The 17,428-nt window shown below is 41.3% G+C and overlaps 1 protein-coding gene across 1 annotated transcript in view; it reads right to left on the bottom strand.

The window, feature by feature from the left end:
* Positions 1-807: 807 nt before the first annotated feature.
* The window catches only part of phldb2a (pleckstrin homology-like domain, family B, member 2a), a gene marked incomplete in the record, with an annotated part of 59,151 nt that continues 42,530 nt past the window's right edge, over positions 808-17,428 (bottom strand). The window contains 6 exon segments of the mRNA XM_037687638.1: positions 808-948; positions 1,100-1,185; positions 1,316-1,535; positions 2,937-3,083; positions 3,168-3,258; positions 3,702-3,900. Coding sequence (XP_037543566.1) covers positions 808-948; positions 1,100-1,185; positions 1,316-1,535; positions 2,937-3,083; positions 3,168-3,258; positions 3,702-3,900 — 884 coding nt within the window.

The raw sequence follows: 17,428 nt of genomic DNA, 5'->3' as shown, positions 1-17,428 counted from the left end.
TTACACAGCCTGACATTAAAAGGGAATACATTTTAGTCTGGAATATAAGTACCTTGGAGCAGGAAGGACACAGAACCTTGATTTGAATTGGTCTAAAAAGACAAATTCAGTTCTGTAAAAGTTGGGACAGATGCAGCTACACACCAAAATGGAAGTTGATACCTCACTTATTTTCCGAGGCATGCATGATGGAAGCCAACTTAGATTTTGACATAGCAATCCAATTTTCGGAAAATGAAAAGACAGGGGTAACAAGGCAAAAACTAAAATAGAAATAAAAACAAGAAAGATTTGGAAAAGAAGACCTAAAACTGTTGAACAGCTAGAATCCTGACTCAGACAAGAATGGGAGAACATTAACCTCCAAAGCCTCCAACAAGAGGTCTCCTCAGGTCCCAAACATTTACCAAGAAGAAGACAGGATGATTCAGTCATGAACATGGTCCTGTCTTGTTGTTTCTGAGATGTGCTGCTTCCATCAAGTTCAAACTGACCCAATATAAAAATATATTTTTAAAATTTAAACATCTCATACGTTTATTCTGTTCCATTGTGGAAAAAATAAGGGTTTATGAGATTTATGGATCATTGCATGATGTTTTTTTTTTACATTTTACAAATTGTCCCAACATTTTTGGAACCAGAATGATAATTCTTATTAGTTTAACTGCATGTTACCATGAGATGTTGTCGTGTTCAGCTGCAAACAGAATCAATCGTTAGTTTGACTCTGATTAGTGCCAATCAGATGGAAGTTCTCAAATAGTTGGTGTCAATGTTAATCTGAAAACCACAGAACCTGCTCTGTTACACCATGAAATGCATGTGCCCCTCGGCGCCGGTTACGATAACGTCCATCCAGATACGCATGGCCTCAGGAGCCGGAGCCACCATGTAGTACACCCGGTCGTGGGTCTTTACGCTGAAGGTCAGAGAAGGATTGGGGCTCTGTGGGTCATTTTGGAAAGATGTGATGTGGAGACGAGATAAAGAGAAGCAAGTGTTGGGAGAGAGAGAAGAACAGGTGAAATATTTAACATGGGCCATGCCAAACATGAGCAGAAAAGAAGCGCAGACCCACAAAAAAAGCCTCGCTCACTTTGTGCGCATTCTTCAGATGGTCGTAGTACACTTCCTCTATGGCTTGGAAGTAAATGACTCCTTTCATCTTGGTCTCATGTTTGTCTGTAGCAGAACAGAAACAGAACTGAGATCAAAGCTCGTTCTCGCCCACGTATCCCGACCCAGCTTCAAAGTGACATCGCAGGTGCAGCAGCGCCGCAGCAGCTGGAACTCGACTGACGGAGGGGCAAACCTGCGTAATACGTCAGTGTCCTGCGGTTCTGGTCAAAGACAAACCAACGTTTTTTCCACGTCTTGATCTTCCCTCCCATTTTGACCAGGAACCCTCGGCAGGTTTTATCGGTGATGGCCAGATGAAAGCAGGCGTCCGGGCTGTGTCCAGCTGCCTCGATGTGGCCGTGGAGGTCGAAGTCGTCTTTTCTTACAGGAAGGTAGCGACTCAGCAGCCGGGACTGTGAAAAAAAGCAGAGGGAAGTGATGAAAGTTGGAAAAAGGTTGACTGATTTGTTTATTTTTTGGCGGCTGTGGCTGAGTGGTTAGAGCAGTCATCCTCCATTGCAAGAGTTTGAGGTTCGATTCCACTAGCAGTCACATGTTGAAGTGTCCCTGGGGAAGACACACTGAACCCCTCATTACCTCTGATGTGTTTCCCATCAGTGTCTGAATGTGATAACACTGATTATTCTTAAAAAAAAAAAAAAAAAAAAGATTTATTGGGCAGCATGGTGGTGCAACTGGTAGAGCTGTTGCCTCTCAGCAAGCAGGTCCCCTGTTCAAATCCTGGTCTGGGGACCTTTCTGGGTGGAGTTTGTATGTTCTCTCCGTGCATGCGTGGGTTTTCTCCGGGTACTCCAGTTTCCTCCCACAGACCAAAAACATGCATGTTAGGCTGATTGGTAACTCTAAATTGTCTCTAGGTATGAGTGAGAGAGTGAATGGTTGTTTGTCTCCATGTGTCCCTGTGATGGACTGGAGACCTGTCCAGGGTGTCCCCCGCCCCTCGCACAGTGACTGCTGGACATGGGCACCTGAGACCCCCGTGACCCAAAATGGAAGAAGCGAGTAAAAGATAATTAATGGATTTATTTATTGACAACGCATCAAAGTACATTTGCCATTTTTATACAATGTATAAAATGAAGGAGTAGTGGCACAGAGGTTAGAGAAGGTGGGCCTGTGATCGGAAGATCGCAGATTCAAGCCCCGGTATCGACAACATCAAAAATGTGGGTGGGGTAGGTGAAGCACCCACATCTGCCCCCACACTCATTTGCCCCACTCTGGGCCCTTGAGCACGGCCCTTAACCCCCACCATCTGCTCCTCCGGGCGTCCTAGATGCAGCTCTCTGCTCCACACAGAGGGCTGTGGTAGCTCGGTGTCTGCGGTTGCATCAGGAAGGGCAAGTCTTCGTATGACTTAGTTCGCTGTGGCGACCCCTAACGCAGGGAGCAGCCGAAAGAAGAAGAAATACAATGAATAAAATACAATAAAAAAAAATAAAAAAAAAAAAGAAAACTTTACAATACCTAGATCTTTGGGCTATCTATCTATCTATCTATCTATCTATATGAAAAAAGAGGAAGCGAAAAGGAGAATCCAACCTGTTGAGAAGTTGAAGAGTATGCATTTAAGAGGGTTAATTGAGGGAAGAGCAGGAAAGAGCTCCATGTTCTTTCAAAAATAGCAGGTTTTCTCCTTACATTGATTATGCACTGATTATTATTTGTAGAGATCTAGTAGAGTGCTGTATGAATGGGTAAATGAGGACACAGGTTGTAGTGTAAAGCGCTTTGAGTATCTTGATCAGATAGACAGGTGCTATGTACAGTCCATTTACCATTTTTTTAATTACCTGTGATCTCTGTTTCTCCCTGAGCTTCACCTCCCTTTCCACAAGTCTCTGCCTCCTGCTCGTCTCCTCCTGAAGGCGCTTCTCCAGCTCCTCTCTCCTCCTCCGCTCCTCCTCCAGAGCCTGCCGACGCATCTCCATCTCCCGCTCCTGCGCAGACCGACCGCTGCGTTAATGAACGGCATCCGTTATCAAAACCAAACGTGTTGTCCTGGTTCAGCTCGGCTCGTTTACCCGATGCTCCAGGAGTCTCTGCTTCTCAGCCTGGGCCTCTCGGAGCAAACGCTCCATCTCCTCAATCTTTGCCATGTTTGAAGTGCTGGCGCTGATGATGAACAAGAGAACACAAGAGCAGGATGTTTTTTTTAATGAGGACCGAATACACTTGTCCGTGGATCATGGGTAATGAAGAACTAGAAAGATCTTTTGGCTGCTCCCTTCTGCAGGAGCTGCCACAGCGAGTGATGACTCCAGGCTACTACACCACAATTTAGGTCAATTTCCATGAATCCATCACATCCATTGATTACTTTTTAAGAGTTTCATTAAAATTTGCCCAATGATTTATGATACATTTCGCTAACATGATAAACACAAACACATAGGTAAGAGCAAAAACACCACATCCTTTTTGCCTTTGGTGCTGGACAATAACGGACTTTTTGAAGAGTGCCGTGTAGCTTTTAAACTTCTCTTCATGGCCGTTACAGTCCATCTCCTCCTGACTCATCTGAAGGACTTTCTATCTGCGTCTGGTCCTGGTCTAACCTGGAGATGTTGTCCGGGGAGCAGGCGGAGAAGCTGGTCTCCAAGCTGTCGGAGCTCTCCATGCTGACGGTGTCCGACGTCAGGCTGCTGTCAGGGAACGAGAAGGAGTCCAGGAACACGTTGGGTTCTGAGGCCATCCTGCTGGCGAATTCACCTTGTCTCTGCCTGTCTTCAGTCAGATGTGTGTGGCTGTTGGCTGCTAACAGAAGAAAACACCAGCAACAAGCTGGAAGTTACACCATAGTTACTGCCTCTCTTCTTAATTATTGCATCAGCACAAAGTCCAAGTCTGATCTAGTCCCACAACTCCAGGATCAAGGACTGACCAACAAACTACAACAAATACCCAGATTGAACTGGAACCATGTCACCTCCTGTGAAAATGCAGTGTGAACACTTATTACTGAATGATTTTAGTTGAAAGCTGCTGAAGAAGCTGAAAAGGTGTCATCGCTAAACTGTTTATGAGAGATGAATTTGAACAGCTGACATTTGCTGAAAGAAGGAAAATGAAAGCAGAAAGCAGAAGAGAAACTGCTGAAATGTGTAGAAAAAGCTGGAAAGAGCAAAAATGTAGCAGAATCTGTAAGGGGTCTGTAGGGATTAGCACAAAACCTGACTCAGAAATATATTGAAAAATGTTTATTTTTCAAAGGCGGCGTCTGGTGGATTCGGGCCTCGGTTCTGGTCCAATCTATAAAGACAGACAGGTTAGTGACTGCGAAGAGATTCTGAGGGCTGAGAGAGGAGGTGTGCACGTCACCAACCTTCTGGGGCAGGAGTTGGGCTGAGGCAGGAAACAATCCAGGGACGAAGCAGGGGTCGAGATCCAGGACCAGTGTGAGCAGGCAAAAAGATCCAAAAAGGAGAATCCGTGGTCGTTGTCGAAGAGGGGAGCAAGGTCGTACCGTGTAAGTTGCAGGCGTGGTATCCAGACAAGGGCAAGACAAGGCGAGGAGTCGAGAACAAAACTGTGGTCATGAACAAAGAAACTATGGACGAGGACTGCTGGATAATTTACTTGCTGTGAGGCTTTCAATAATCTGGCACCTTGCTTCTTCTTCTTCATGGGATTTTTTGGCGGTTGGCAAACAACGGAAGGTGTGCATTACCGCCACCTACTGGTATGGAATGTGGATCAAAATGGCTATATCTGTATGTTTATATTCTCTTATCTAATTTTGTGTTTTTGAAAAAATGTATAATGATTTGAATACTTTTACTTCTTATTTCCTTTTGCAATATATTTATTATACTAAATGTTTCTTTGATTTTTCCTAATTGTTCTATCATACGCCTTCTGTGATGTTCATATTTCTGACAGACCAAAATGACATGTTCTATTGTTTCCTCCTGTCCACAGTGCTCACATTGTCCTGTATCATGTTTCTGAATCTTGTGTAGTGTGCTGTTAAGTCCTGTATGTCCAAATCTTACTCTGGATATTAGTCTTTCTTCTCTTCTGTTCCTCCCTCCTGTTCTCATTTCTCCCACTTGTCTCTGAATTCTGTAGTACCATCTTCCTTTGTGCTCTTCTTCCCACTGCTTTTGCCATTTTTCCTTTAGTTTTTGTTTCACTATGGTTCTTACTTCTGATTTACTGATGGATATTGTAAAATTGATTTGATCTTTTGTTGCTGCTTTTGCTGCCCTGTCCGCTGCTTCATTCCCTCTGACCCCTAGATGTGCTGGTGTCCATAAAAATATCACTGTCAGTCCCATCATTTGTATTCTGAATAATGTTTGTTGTAGTTCTAGTAAAATGTCCGGTCGGCTATCTGAATGACTATTTTGCAAACTGATAAGTGTTGAGCTCGAGTCTGAACAGATGATTGTTTTTAACGGTCTTGTGTCTTCTACCCACTGCACTGCCAACAGTACTGCCAACATCTCCCCTGTGTACACGGATACTTCATTTGTGATTCTTTTCCTTACTTCTATGTTGAATTCTGGTATTACATATGATACTCCTACTTTCTCTGATGTTTTTGATGCATCTGTATAAATCTGTATATAGTTATAGTAGTTATTGATATGGTCCTGTACTGTATATGAGTTAAAAATAAATTTTCTGTCTTTTTTCTTGTCCATGAGTGTCAAGTCAACTGTTGCATTTGGAAGAAGCCATGGTGGTATTGTTGGTACTGGTACTACTGGGCTGATGTCTAAGTTGTCTATTTGCATTTCTTTTGTTTTCTGGTCTATTGTCCATCCAAAACTTCTTGTCTCTTTCTTCTCCGTCTCCCAGCATGGTTTTAAAATATCTAGTGTTGGGTGTTCCGGGTTATTTCCTTTAAGATTGATCCAGTATTTTATTGCTAATTGTTCTCGTCTTATTGCTAATGGCATTTCTCCCATTTCTACTCCAAGTGCTGCTGCTGGGGTGGTTTTGAATGCTCCTGTGCACAGTCTTAATGCTTGGTATTGTATTTTGTCCAGTTTCTCCAAATGTGTTTTTGCTGCTGATCCATAAATTACACAACCATAATCTATATTTGATCTGATAAGTCCCGTATATATTTGTTTTAATGCCGTTCTATCTGCACCCCATTCATTCCCAGCTAAACATCTCATAATGTTTATGATTTTTTTACATTTATCAATAATCTTTTGTATATGTACATTCCATAAGATTTTCTCATCAAACCATATACCCAAATATTTTATCCACTTAACTTGTTCTAGTTCTTGATTATATAATTTCAATTTAATCTCTTTGTTGACTCTTTTCTGTGTAAATATCATTACTTTTGTTTTATCTAATGAAAATTTGAATCCCCAATCATTTGCCCATTTCTCATATTTTAATATAGCCTCTTGTATTTTCTTCACAGTGAATTTTATATTTTTTCCTCTTTTCCAAATGGTTCCATCATCTGCAAATAATGAACATCCCATCCCCTCCTCAATCTCTGTAAAAACATCATTTATCATTATAGAAAATAGTAATGGACTTATAATACTTCCCTGTGGTGTTCCATTTTCCACAAAGTATTTCTTTGAATATTCTTGTTGTATTCTTACTTGTATCGATCTTTTTGTTAAAAAGTTTTGTATCCATCTGAACATTCTTCCATTAATTCCTAGTTTGTACATTTTAATTAATAATCCTTCAGCCCATAACATATCGTATGCCTTTTCTATGACGAAGAATACAGCAACCACACTTTCTTTATTTATCTGTGCTCTCCTGATCTCGTGTTCTAATTGTAATGTTGCATCATTAGTGCTCCTTCCTTTTCTAAAACCACTTTGATATTTAGATATGTATCCCTTACTGTTCATATAATATGTTAGTCTATCATTGATCATTTTTTCCATTATTTTACATATATTTGATGTTAATGCTATTGGTCTGTAATTTTCTGGCTTTGTATGATCCTTTCCTGGTTTTGCTATTGGTATGATGACTGATTCTTTCCAGCTTTGTGGTAGCTCCCCCTCTTCCCAGACTTTGTTGTATAGTTCTAAAATGGTTTCTTTGGATTTTTCACTAAGTTGGTCTATCATGGTGTACCATATCTGATCTTTTCCAGGTGCTGTTTGTTTTGTTTTCCTGAGTGCTCGATTTAGTTCTGCTTTTTGAAAAGGTTCGTTCAATAAATTTTCAGTTTCTTCCATATTTTTCATTAAATCTTTGTATATTAACTTTGTAGTTTCCCTCCCTCTCTTTCCTTCATTACTAATATTATTGGAACTATGAATTTTACTAAATGTTGTTGCTATTATTTCAGCTTTTTCTTTATCATTTACTACTGCAGTGCCATCTACATTTAATACTGGATATCCATATTCTTTTTTGATGCCATTCATTCTTTTTATCATTTTCCAGATTTTTTCAATTTTTGTTTCTTTTCCAATAGTATTACAAAAGTTTCTCCAATATTCCCTTTTTGCATTCTTGATGATTTTTCTTACCATTGCTTGTTTTCTTTTATATTCGATGAAGTTCTGATAACTAGGATTTCTTTTTAGTGCTTTAAATGCTTTATTTCTTGTCTTTATGGCTTTGTTACATTCATTTGTCCACCAAGGTACTATCTTCTTTTTGCTCGTTCTTCCAGCTTTTTTTATTGAATGTTCTGTAGCTTCCTGTATAATCTTGCATATACAAACATTAACCTTATTACTGTCTGTTGACAGATCAATTTTCTGTAACTCTCTTATCAGTAATATATTTGAATTTGTTCCAGTCTGCTTTATTAAATAGCAACTTTCTATTTCCTTCTACTGTGTTCTGCTCTGGTTTTATGCCTATTGTAATTTTTATAGGATAATGATCACTACCCATTACCGTGCTTTTATCAACATCCCACATACAAACTCCAGCTAATGAATTAGAGACAAATGTAAGATCAATTGCTGACTCCGCTCCTGTTCTAACATTTATTCTTGTTCCCCTCCCATCATTAATACATACAAGGTTTTTAGTGTCCATCACTTCTTCCATTATTTGTCCATTTCTATCATTACTTTCCCCACAAAAAGTACTATGTGCATTAAAGTCCCCACACCACAACACTTTCCCATCCACATATTTCAACACATCCTCCATCACTTCAAGTGACAGTGCTCTGCATGGGTTATAGAAATTTATTATCTTATACTTTCCTTCTTCTCCCCATATTTCCACTATTACATATTCTAATTCTATTCCTATTTTTTAATATCTGATATTGAATTCCTTGTTTTATGAATGTTCCACATCCTCCTCCATTTCCTTCCTTTCTATCTCTTCTTATGCTATTATATCCTTTGATAACAAATTCCAAATTTGATTTTAACCACGTCTCTTGTATGCATATGTAGTGAACTAAGCCTCAGGTCAAGTCCTGACCCTGAGGGCCTTCCTGGAACAGGAACTGTTATTTCATTGATTTGTATCCAGAAATACAAATTAAGCTCATCCAGAGACTTTCTAATTGTATCCTGCACTGATCAATTGAAAGAACACTCTCTTTTTGATTATCATTACTATTTTACAAATGTCTTGATAATCAAAAGTGTGTTTAGTTCAAACCATTTTAAATATTGAAGTGAACTACTCATTTTAAATCAACTGTGAAACAGTATAAATGATTTTTAATCCTCATTCAAAGTAGAAATCAAGCTAATGTTTGTCACAAGAGTAATTATGCATTTTTGATCTTCTGTCTGAAATGAGCAAGTCGTGATGTGGGTCAGAAGTCAAGTTTCGGTCAAAAACATGTTTATCGGAACGAAATGTCATGTTTAACTTTTTCAGATAGATAGAAGGAGACTGGCTCCTAAAAGTCTCTCATTTCGCCATAACATTTCTCTGTCTGTTCTTAAAACATCCCACTGTTTTTCTGACTTGTAATAACCCTCTTACGTCACTAAGACCACACCCCTGTTGGTTCTTTCAACCAATCAGGAAGTTCTCAGAGGAACCGGAAGTGACCTCTTTAAAAGGGTCAACACTTCCTAGTTCCAAGTAGAACAAGAGTTCCAAGCTGAACAACGTTCCAGAGAGAACCAGAGTTCCAGGGAGAACCTCGAACGAGAAGTTCAGAAGAACAGAAGTTCGAGCAGTTTCTAATGGAATGACCAGAGTCCGTCGATGCCACGACGTCTCGCTGTGGCTACTCGACGAACGCTCTGAACAATGAAGAAGTCTGTTCTGTGATGATCTCATGACTCCTGAGGACACAGCTGTTCTTACGGAGACGCTGAAAGGTGGCTTGAAGTGGAACTTTACGCCGGAACTGAAATATCTTCAGAAAGGTAAAAGAGTCGATCTTCAACTACCGTGGATTAAGCTGCGCTTCAAGGGAGCGTGTCGTTCTGGTCTACAGACCTACATCTTCATCCATCTTTTCCTCTCCATTTAAACTTCATTTTCCCATCTTTAAAACTCTTCTATCTGCCAGTAATTAATCCAGATATTTTCAGAAATGTCTGTTGTATTTCAGTTACATACTGGTGGCCTCGTACGGTTTCATGAAATGGACTGTGCTACTCTGTAACAATTGAATTTATCATGTTGGCATATCTGATCTTAACTGAAATTAGCTTAAAAGTGCAGATTTCTGTTCGACTGTGAAACGCAGCGTTTTGCAGCTGTGGTATTCAGAGAAAATACAGTGATATGTTTCAGTTGTAGTGTTAAGAGAGCTGAAGTTAAGTCAATGTGTTCATTTTAAAAGCTGAAATTTGTACATCTGTTATGTGACAGAGCTGATAAGCTGTGAGAAACGTTGATTCTGTTTAAACAGACAGGGGGTTCGGCTCAGACCCGGTTCACTCGCTCGGTTCTGATAAGTTCGAACGAGTTGTTTTAAATGGATGGAGAGATGTTTTAAAAAGCTGAGCGCCGTCTCAGAACACAGTTAAGAGTTTGTTCGTCACATTTGGAGCAGAAAATAGTGCATTTTGACAGTTAATGGACGAAAGTTGACCGGAATGTTCAGGCAAATGCTAACAAAGATAGCTGAAATCACGAAGCGTGATTGGTCGAAAACCGCTGTTTGAAACGCTCTGATTCGCTGGAGAGACGAGTGACGTGTCTGTCGTCACTTCCTCTGATGTCAGGTTATAAAACCCACCCCCGTTGCTGCTCTGATCATTGGTTGATTCAGTCACGTGACCCCGGAAATGAGTCTCGGTTCAACCGAAGCCTCCACTGTATTTAAAATCGCTAAATGGAGCTGCCATTGTTCCCACAAAACTCATGTGTTCATGCAGATAGACGTGCTTTTTAAAGCGACGCCACGTTTAGGCTTTAAATCCGTTCAGAAAATGTTGATTTGACCGAGTTTCGCCGATGCTAATTAAGCTAACGGCTAACAACCGGATGTCAACAGAACGCTCCACAGGAAGTTGTCATAGACTCCTGCTGGTATAAATAAGCTTACACCGCCACCTGCTGTTGAAAGAGGAGTATAACAGTTTTCCTGAAGGGGAGACTGATAATTCCTCATTTGTTTTTTCTTTTTCTTTTTCATCCAACCTGGTTTAATGAGTAACTGTTAAATAGCGAATTCTGGTAAATGAAACTGCTTAAAAAGCGTTTAAAAAACTAAAGTTGCCGTGAGACTTTTAGAAAAATTGCAGGTTTGTTTAATTTTAAGTGCTTTAGAGTAAATGTACACTGAGAAGCCTGGTTCTTGTATCTGTTTGATTTAAGCACATTAAGTAACACTGTCAGAAAGAGGCATTTACTTAAAAATATTCATGCATTGGGGTAAAACCTACGAATAGGTGCCCATTCATTTGAAGAAGTGGCTTACACAGTACTGTTGAGTGAACCCAGAGCTAAAAAGTGTGTGAAACTCACATGACACTTGAATACAAATATTTACCTGTTAAAATAATCTGAAGTTGGCAACTGTTTAACCAGATAAGTGCTGAACAGTGAATAACCATGGCAGGTGTGAGAGAAAAGGATTTTGATCCTTGTGAGATGAAGGACTGGTTAGAGGGAGCGTTGACGCTGCTCACAGAATCCTTACATCCATATGGTGAACAGGTGGACAGCATGAACTCAAAAGAGTTATTGGACGAGCTGAAGGTGGTTGCAGAGAGTGTGACCTCTACAGACAGAACAAAGTCAAGCTATGACAAGCTGGCTAAATTGGCGCTCTTATTGAAAGCATCATTCTATGCAGTGGTAGACAAGGCTGATGACCTTGCAATAAGGTTAAACAGCGACAGAGAGGAGTATCTCAAATTCATGGCACAGTCTAAACTTGATGAAGAGACCAGTGCACATGAGTTAAAACGTGAGAGGGAGCTCTCACAAAATCAGCTGTCATTACAAGCTCACTCATATGAGGAGAAGATTAGGGATAGAGAGTTTCAGTACCAAGCACTGTGTTCAGACAACGATATGCTACGACAACGGTTGCAGCTCACATCAGAAGCTCTGAACGAATGCAGATTGGAAAAGGAGGCGTTAGTCCAACAAGGCATGCGTTTACAAAGTGAATGTCAAACATCACAGGAACGCTTAAAAGCCTGTGAGGAGAAACTAGCCGCAGCAACAAATAAGATTTCTGACGTGGGGCGAGCTTGTCTAGAACTCAAAGATGACCAAGGTCAGAGTCCAGGTCACCCGCCATCACCTCAGAAGGATTTTGGTGCACCTCCTGCTCTTAATCCCATTCTGCCACCTCCACATGTGTCTAGAGACACACCTCCACGTGACATTTTGGTTCCTACGAGACCGATAATACAGCATTTGCTCTCAATTTCGGATTTGCAAAAAATCTCAAAATATGTACAACGCTTTGTACCTGGCCCAATGGGTTCAACTGGTACTAAAGTGTATCTAAATGACCTTGATTTCAGACTGAGTGGTTATCCTAATGCTACAGTTGAGGATAAAATCAGTCTGATAAGGCTCACTTCGGACAGAGAGGTGTTCACCTTCATCGAGCGTCAACCTGATGCCACGAGAAGGGATTACAACCTTCTGTGTGAAGCTTTGATCAGGGAATACGACCCCTGCACGGGACCTGCTGGTTTCCCGGCTGCAGACAAAGTCACGCAAGGGAAGCATGAACATCCAAAGGTTTATTACAAAAGAATCTTCCAAGCTTATTTTGGTTACAGGAATGAAACCGGAATGGAGGAAGAAGAAGGTTTTAAATTTGTTTTCAGCAAAAATCTCCACACTGACATTAAGACGTCAGTACAGATGATGGCTAATTTCAGATAAAAATCCATCAATGAGATTAAACAGTGTGCTGTGAATGTGTTTGAGGCATGTTCTCATGCTAAGACGCCCATAGAGGTGTTTCTTGGTGTAAAGGTTAAACCCCATTCGCTAGAACTGGAAGGACGGCGTGCATCGCCGCCTCCTCCTAAGAAAGGCGAGAAAAAGCAGTCTTTTCAAACTAACAAACCGCGTCATGAAGGTGCACGCTGGGACAAAAAGGCTCCTCTTTCAGAGGATGAACGTGATTATCGTAAATGGGGTGTGCGTAGGACGTAAAGATATGGGAACCAAGGTGACCCATATTATCAGGGGAATTCCGAAAAGGAACCCCCAAAAGACATACATAACCATCCCCCACCTCGGACGAAACGACCCGAGGCGAAAAAATCACAAAGGTTCCAGAAATAAGGCCCTACACCTCTGAGCTCGGAAGAGACAGAGAAACTACGCAGGTTGTTAGAAACTTTGAAACACACTGACACGGGAAACCAACCTGGAGCACTATGCAGTGATGTAATCACTATTACATCTGAGGGCGCGAATGACAACATCACAGATGTCGGTGGAACACACCAAGACATTGTTGTTGTTGCCTCCAACAACCCCTCATCGGAAGAAGGGGGGGTAAACTCACACACAAACGATGACGAGTCATCGCAAGCTGAACACTCAAAAACAGCTACTGCTGTGCTGACGGTTCAGACAAACCAAGATTACACAGACAAGGCTGTACGTGTGAAGAAACGTCAGAAAAAACCTAAGAGGTTTCTGTGTAACTTTATCAGAAGGGGGGTCGCCAAGAAGGCGTACCTGTCAGTAACACTCGAAGGAGTCCTCACACACGAAGCACTTCTGGACGGTGGGGCAGACATAACAATTATGTCAGCTAAACTGTTCGAGGAGCTGAGGACAGCCGCTGCCGGTGTTAACAGGATAATACCTCTTACAGAATGTGCTATAGAAATGCAGGGTCTCTCAGAGAAGAGGACAACCCTGACAGCTATAGCAATGGTTCACATGCAGATTGGCAGAATGACACTATACCACCCGGTACACGTGTCTCGTGTTGACTCATTCCCATTTTTGGTTGGCCAGGATTTTATAAATTGCTTCGACGCTATTATAGATTATGGTGATCAAACGATGTGGGCCAAGGTGAGCAAACCACTGCCAATACAAATGCCTCCGGAGTGTAACACAGACTGCCTAACAGCAGGTACCGCGGAAGGCGCAAAGGACTCCTCACCCGAGGACACGAGCCCGGTGAGTATTCCTCTGACATCATGTGAAACCAAAGAGACCCACCCGGTGGTCCAAACTCTGACCCAACAAGACAGCCTCCTCTGTGAGCTGGAGCAGTCAGAGTCCACCAAACACTACCTACCACTGGTAGTTAAAGGTGTAGAGATCCAAGGATCCCACACCAACGATGCTGTTCTGTCTCTGTGGACAGATAAATCAGCAATTAACCGAGCTTTCTATGAAACCTTGGTTCACAAACACGTGGGTCTAGAACTAATTAAAAAAGCTTTCCGCTTTCCATTAGTTCCCAATAGTTCACAGGTAATGACCGCTGATGGAGTCATTAATCTAAAACTGAACTGGAACCAACGAGAACTGGTTCACTCGTTTCTCGTGATCCAAAACTTACCACATGCAACCTACATAGGCTCTGACATTTTGGTAAGGTTGGGTGTCCATGTGGACACCATCAACAAGGTGCTGTGGTCCCTAAAACCAGCCACAAAGGATCCTCCTGTGCTAGACACAGCAAACCTGAAGGCTGGGCAGACCATTCCAGAGGCCTGCCAGGTTGCTAGCAACCAAACTACCACAGTACCACCTCAGGTGATTAACCTAATGGTGCGAATCCACATCATAGCTGGACAAGCTATTAGCCATAAACAGGCATATTTTCAACCTTCTCCTGTGTTTTTCAACTTGGGACTGTCCGTGGAAGCCACGAACCAAGTGAGCCTTGACTCCAGGACCACATCTGTTGCTGTGTGTAACACAGGCACGGATGAGGTGATGATCCCAAAAAACACTATGCTAGGATGGTTGATTTCCACTGATTTTCAAGATTTTGAACTAGGCATTCCATTTCTGGGAGGACTCCCAGATAACCTGGTACCGAGTCAAGAAACTGGGCCAGTATGGTTCACAAAACCAACACAGGCCATAGCTCTTTTCTCAACCGATGACGTCGACCAAGGACCTCAAACCTATGGTGTCTTACCCATAGACAGGTCCGACGACTCAGAAAGGGATTCGTTGGAGCTCCCCAAAGAGCAAGAACCCTTATCAGTCTCATCACAGATTGAACAGGTGGTCGCCCAAGCCGACGCTCTGACATCTGATGAAGAAAGGGACAAACTTCGCCAAGTTCTTTTAAAATATGAAAAGTCATTTTCAACTGACCCAGACATCATCCAACTTTAGAAGTTGGATCCTGCAATTAACTCGATGATACTATATCTGACTAACCCAGACAAATACACTCCATCGAAAGGCGAACTGGATTCCAATCCAGACCTTAAAGTCCTCTTTCAGCTGCGCAAACAGTTAAAACTACTCAAGGACAGCCTAACTTTAGCTCATGGAGCGACGTCCTCACCCGTGTTCGCGGTCCCCCATGACCGAAGGGGGGTGACGCCAGTTAGGGTAATGTTACCAGACGCGATAACGTGATCAAATCTGACATTCAGGGTGAGTGACGCACCGAAACGTCGTTTTCTAGTTGCTTAATCACTACTTTTGTCAATGTTGAAATGTTGTTTTACTGGTTGCTTAGTCACTGTTTTTGTCGATGTTGAGACATCGTTTAATTGTTTTTTGGTATTGTTTCTGAACACCCCAAGCAAGAATGAGTTTTGTGTGTAGTTAAGTTAGAGACTAAGAGGCCTTTAACTATGCCAACATGTAGTTCACTCGTTAAACCTAATCTTTGCGGAGTCAATGTAGATTAATGCTACCTTAAGTACCATAATCTACATTGGTCTCACAACGCTTAAGCCGAACCTACTCGAACAATTCTATTCGGGGGGATAGCTAATTCTTTTTGATGAGTCTCGCCATAGACTCCAAAAACATTTATGGGGAAACCAAACACCCAATCTCAAGTCATTCGTCTAAAAGACAACAGACAATTGAACCAAACTATATTTTGCCATGTAAAGCTAACTTAAACCGAGTTAGGAATGGAAAAATAGTTTGGAATGCCCTTCTATAGGTATAAATCCCTATATGAAAATTTTTCAGCATGTTCCACCCCTTAACTGGTAGCTGTAGCTGTTCCCAATCATAATAGCTTACACACCAGGTGCATATAGGTTAAGGCCTTATGTAAAATTCCCTTCATAAGCCCACCTTAAACTACATAATTGCATGACACATTGAACCAGAACGGCATTGACTAGACGTCACCCAGAGACGACCTTCGCTGGAGGAGACCTGCAATCCTGACGTTGGTCTCCACTCTTCATCCAGTGGCCGCATCTTCAGTTCAATCCAAGGGAACCCCTCTGTATGATGATCAATCAACACCTCCATTCGTTGTGGATTTATCGTTGTGGATTATATGACTTTTTCAAATGGATTACAGACTTTGTTTCCAAGGGGTTAAAGCATTGCTACAATGGAATTACCAACAACATTATGGAATTACCATCAACACAATGGAATTACCAAAAACGTTGTGGGATTACCTCCTTTGACTTTTGTTTTCCCTTGCTGGATTACATCAAGCTCAAGGACATTCGAAGGCGTAAGTTCATGTTGGAATTCATCCCCATGGACAAGCGATGATTTCCAAAGGGGGGACTGTAGTGAACTAAGCCTCAGGTCAAGTCCTGACCCCGAGGGCCTTCCTGGAAAAGGAACAGTTATTTCATTGATTTGAGTCCAGAAATACAAATTAAGCTCATCCAGAGACTTTCTAAGTGTGTCCTGCTCCGATCAATTGAAAGAACACTCTCTTTTTTATTATCATTACTATTTTACAAATGTCTTGATAATCAAAAGTGTGTTTAGTTCAAACCATTTTAAATGTTGAAGTGAACTACTCATTTTAAATCAACTGTGAAACAGTATAAATGATTTTTAATCCTTATTCAAAGTAGAAATCAAGCTAATGTTTTAATGCATTTTTGATCTTCTGTCTGAAATGAGCAAGTCGTGATGTGGGTCAGAAGTCAAGTTTCGGTCAAAAACATGTTTATCGGAACGAAATGTCATGTTTAACTTTTTCAGATAGATAGAAGGAGACTGGCTCCTAAAAGTCTCTCATTTCGCCATAACATTTTTCTGTCTGTTCTTAAACATCTACGCTTTCTCCTTGACTTTTAATGACCCTCTTACGTCACTAAGACCACACCCCTGTTGGTTCTTTCAACCAATCAGGAGAGAAGGGGGTCTCTGCAGACCAAAAGTGGGCGTTTCTGGCAAATAGGCGTTTATGGACGGCGAACACTGATTGGCTAACAGTATTTAATAGGCGTTTGTCGGCGGCGAACACTGATTGGCTATGGGTAACCCTCAAAGTCACGAGGATTATTGATGAGGTAACGTTTCTTTGCGATGTTTGACAAAGAAGTATGATTTATTGTACTTATAAAGTATGTTATGTTTTCACTTATGCATTTTATTGAAGTACGTTTATTGTAGGTCACGATAGTTTCGACCGTTCTCTCGTTGTTGTAACGCACTGAGGTAAAGTGAACCTCCACAGCAGCCCTCACTGTGCACGTTTACAACAACTGGGTGTTGCTTTTCAAAATAAAAGCTGAAATAAATGTTCTTAATACTTGAAAAATAAATATTTAAAAGCTGTGTATAACTGAAAAATATGAAAAACAAATAAATAAAAGTTGTTATTAGCTGAAAAACAAACAAATAAAAGCTGTTAATTATATTTATGTCTTTCTGCCATGTCAGGGACCACTCTCACTTCAGGTTGACTCTAGAAAACCCCAAGATGTTGCTCAACAATGTTGACCAATATCTGATGTTGACTTTCAAAATAAATCACCTCCAAAGTTTAACATAG

The sequence above is a fragment of the Nematolebias whitei genome, chromosome 14 (assembly GCF_014905685.2).
Source record: "Nematolebias whitei isolate Nwh7 chromosome 14, NemWhi1, whole genome shotgun sequence".
Taxonomy (NCBI): domain Eukaryota; kingdom Metazoa; phylum Chordata; class Actinopteri; order Cyprinodontiformes; family Rivulidae; genus Nematolebias; species Nematolebias whitei.
Note: the sequence above shows the minus strand (reverse complement) of the source record. Positions and strands in the feature narration are given on the sequence as shown.